Raw genomic sequence first — 2848 nt, 5'->3', positions numbered from 1 at the left:
TATGATAATTACATCAATAAATGGATGGAACGTCCATTTTCATCGGCTAATACTTCCATCAAAAGGCGTACAATTCAACAAAGATAATTTTTTAGTATTCAAAAATCAATGAACAGTTTTAACTTTAATAATAAATAAATATGATGACAGAACCCCAATTATTGCTACTGCTAGAGATAGTAAATGGTTATAAATTTCATATTTATGTTGAATTATCTAACACATTGAAATTTCTTGCACATGTCTACGGTGTAGGGCTGCTGGTGGAGGGCCTTATCAAGTTGAAGGACAGGCAGCAGCAGCCTCTCCTTCCAAGGGAGATGAGGGGCAGCTTGACCTCAAATTATAGCCATTTCTCCACTACTACAACTTCAAACAATTAGGGTTTCATATTTGAGTTTTTAGTTGAGAGAATTCCTAGCTAGGTTTGTTGTAATTGTTTGATTTTTTCAAGTATTTGTTAGTGTTATATGTCATTAATTACTAGAGAAAAAAAAATTATATTTGTACATAGTGATCTTCACCACTTTGAGTACCACAACCCATTTTCATTCTTATTAATTATATATCACCTTTACATTTCTTAAGTGAAGCAATTCATAAATAATTTAATTTTTTTTTCAACTTATAATCATATTAAGTACATAAATGCAATTGGCAATTCTCATACGCTTTATTGTCTGATTCTATTTAAATATTTAAAAAGTTTATTTTCAGAATAAGATCTAACAATCTTATATATATGCTTTAAAAATATTTCATAATATGTTTGATGAGCTTATAAATTCTCTTTAAATATGAATAAATAGTTCCTGGACAACCTTTTTAATTTATCTAATTACTGATAGTCATACTCATTATTATGTGGAGCATAGTATAAATATGAGACATAGCTCAAACAATAAATATTCATAATCCAATAATTTATTATCATAAAATTTTTGGGGTTTGAATTTAGTAAGTATTAAGAAATGAATTTAATACAGTTGGTTGTCGTATTTAGATAATAATAAATATCGCGAATTTTGCTGCAGACGAGTGTAATGCCCACAATTAAATTAAGGAAGATGGTAGAACGTATGAATTACATGTGAATTTAATAGCACCCATAACTTGAATACCAAAATCCAAGAATCAACACCGCTCTTGATATATCAATTTATTTTTTTATTTTTTTATAATCAAAATCTATAATTTTTTTTCTCAATGATCAACAAGAAGTTGCTTTGAAGATAGTCTAGTGGTTTGAGCTTCAAAATTTCCTTTTAGTGGTCTTCTGTTCAAAATTGGCGAAGAAAAGAGTACTAGTTTTGAAAAATTCCCGCATTGATTATGTCAAATTATCAAGAAATCAAAAAATCATATTTGAATTAATCATGATGAAAAATCAATAACATAATTAAATTAGTCCTATTAATTAAAATGTTGCAATCAATATATTTTACAAGCTCATTACCTTATTTTATCTAATTATTTAGAAATATATTTATTTTTAAATAAGATTTGCTATTTTATAAATTTAAAAAATATCTTATAAAATGATAAGATTTTTCCGATAAATTTAGCGTTTGAGCACAAACTTTTTCAGCTAATTACTTATGGTCATTGCACGTTATATATATAGGGATATACATATGGTCCACTTCCTTTTAATATGTACCGAAAAGTGAATTGAAGATCAAACAGCTCAAATAATAAATGTTCATAGTCCAATAATTAACTATTATCAAATTTTGAGCGGAAATCGATTATACTCTCGATAACTATCACAATATAATTTTTAAAATGATTGTTTCTTGTATTTAAATAACAATAAATATATCAATCTCGCGTCCTATAATTAGCAATATCTACAATAGAATTAAAAATGATAGTAAAATAATCAAATCAAGTTTAACGAAATCATACTCGATATGTGACTGATATATAATTTAAAAAATAGGATTTATGCAAGAGCTAAGTTATTACGCCTAACCACCGTCTTTGAATTGCAACTCCTAAGAAAATAGAAACATCAATGATTTTTATTGACATTGCACCACTAGAATTTAACAGCTATGGACCATTAGACCACCTGGCACGCACGCTTTAATTGCACCAAGCGCCCTATCAAATGGGACCGCCGGTGTGAGTCTATATTTTTATATAATTAAATTTAATTGATTAATTTTTTGTATTTAAATGTACATAAATGTTGCCAATTATATATGGCTTGCATTTTGTGCACGTCATAAATTTTAATTTCAAGAAATTTTGTATGGACGCTATCTACAGTTATATATATATATATATATTAAATTAAATAAAAATATAATATATGATCTAATAAATGATTTTTTTATGTAAAATAAATTTTTTATTTTTAATGGCTAAAATATAATAGTTTTGAATAGATAGACCGACTTTTGATTATGTCAAACATAAACATTATGTTGTACTTTTTCGATATAAACAATTAAGCAAAGTTCGAGGGCCTTCTACTTTACACTTTTCTATAAAATTTATCATTGTTGATTATATCAATTTCGGTTAATTATCTCTATTGTATAAAAAAATTTAATTTAAACCAGAATTGATTATATAACGAAGGTGCTATATTTATTATGTTGTACTATTTAAGTTTTCGATATAAACAAGAAAACTTGGAGCGCTTTCTACTTTACACTATCCTACAAAGACTATCGTTGTTGATTATGTCGATCGCAGTTAATCTATCTCCACTGTACGATAGATTTTAATCTAAATAAAATTTGATTATTAATGAATTTGCTATATTTATTATGTTGTACTATTTAGTTTTCCGATTTAAATAAGCTAGGTTCAAGGCCCTTCTGCTTTACGTTCTCCT

The 2848-nt window shown here is 26.6% G+C and overlaps 1 protein-coding gene across 2 annotated transcripts in view; it reads left to right on the top strand.

Moving 5' to 3' along the window:
* LOC105163022 (protein TIFY 10b-like) overlaps window positions 1–561 on the top strand; it is a 2302-nt gene extending 1741 nt beyond the window's left edge. For both annotated transcript variants that reach the window (XM_011081234.2, XM_011081227.2), the window contains one exon: window positions 256–561. In XM_011081234.2, the coding sequence (XP_011079536.1) occupies window positions 256–383 (128 nt within the window). In that variant the 3' untranslated portion in view covers window positions 384–561. The remainder of the gene's footprint in view (window positions 1–255) is intronic.

Source organism: Sesamum indicum, linkage group LG1, assembly GCF_000512975.1.
Source record: "Sesamum indicum cultivar Zhongzhi No. 13 linkage group LG1, S_indicum_v1.0, whole genome shotgun sequence".
In the NCBI taxonomy this organism is placed as follows: domain Eukaryota; kingdom Viridiplantae; phylum Streptophyta; class Magnoliopsida; order Lamiales; family Pedaliaceae; genus Sesamum; species Sesamum indicum.
Note: the sequence above shows the minus strand (reverse complement) of the source record. Positions and strands in the feature narration are given on the sequence as shown.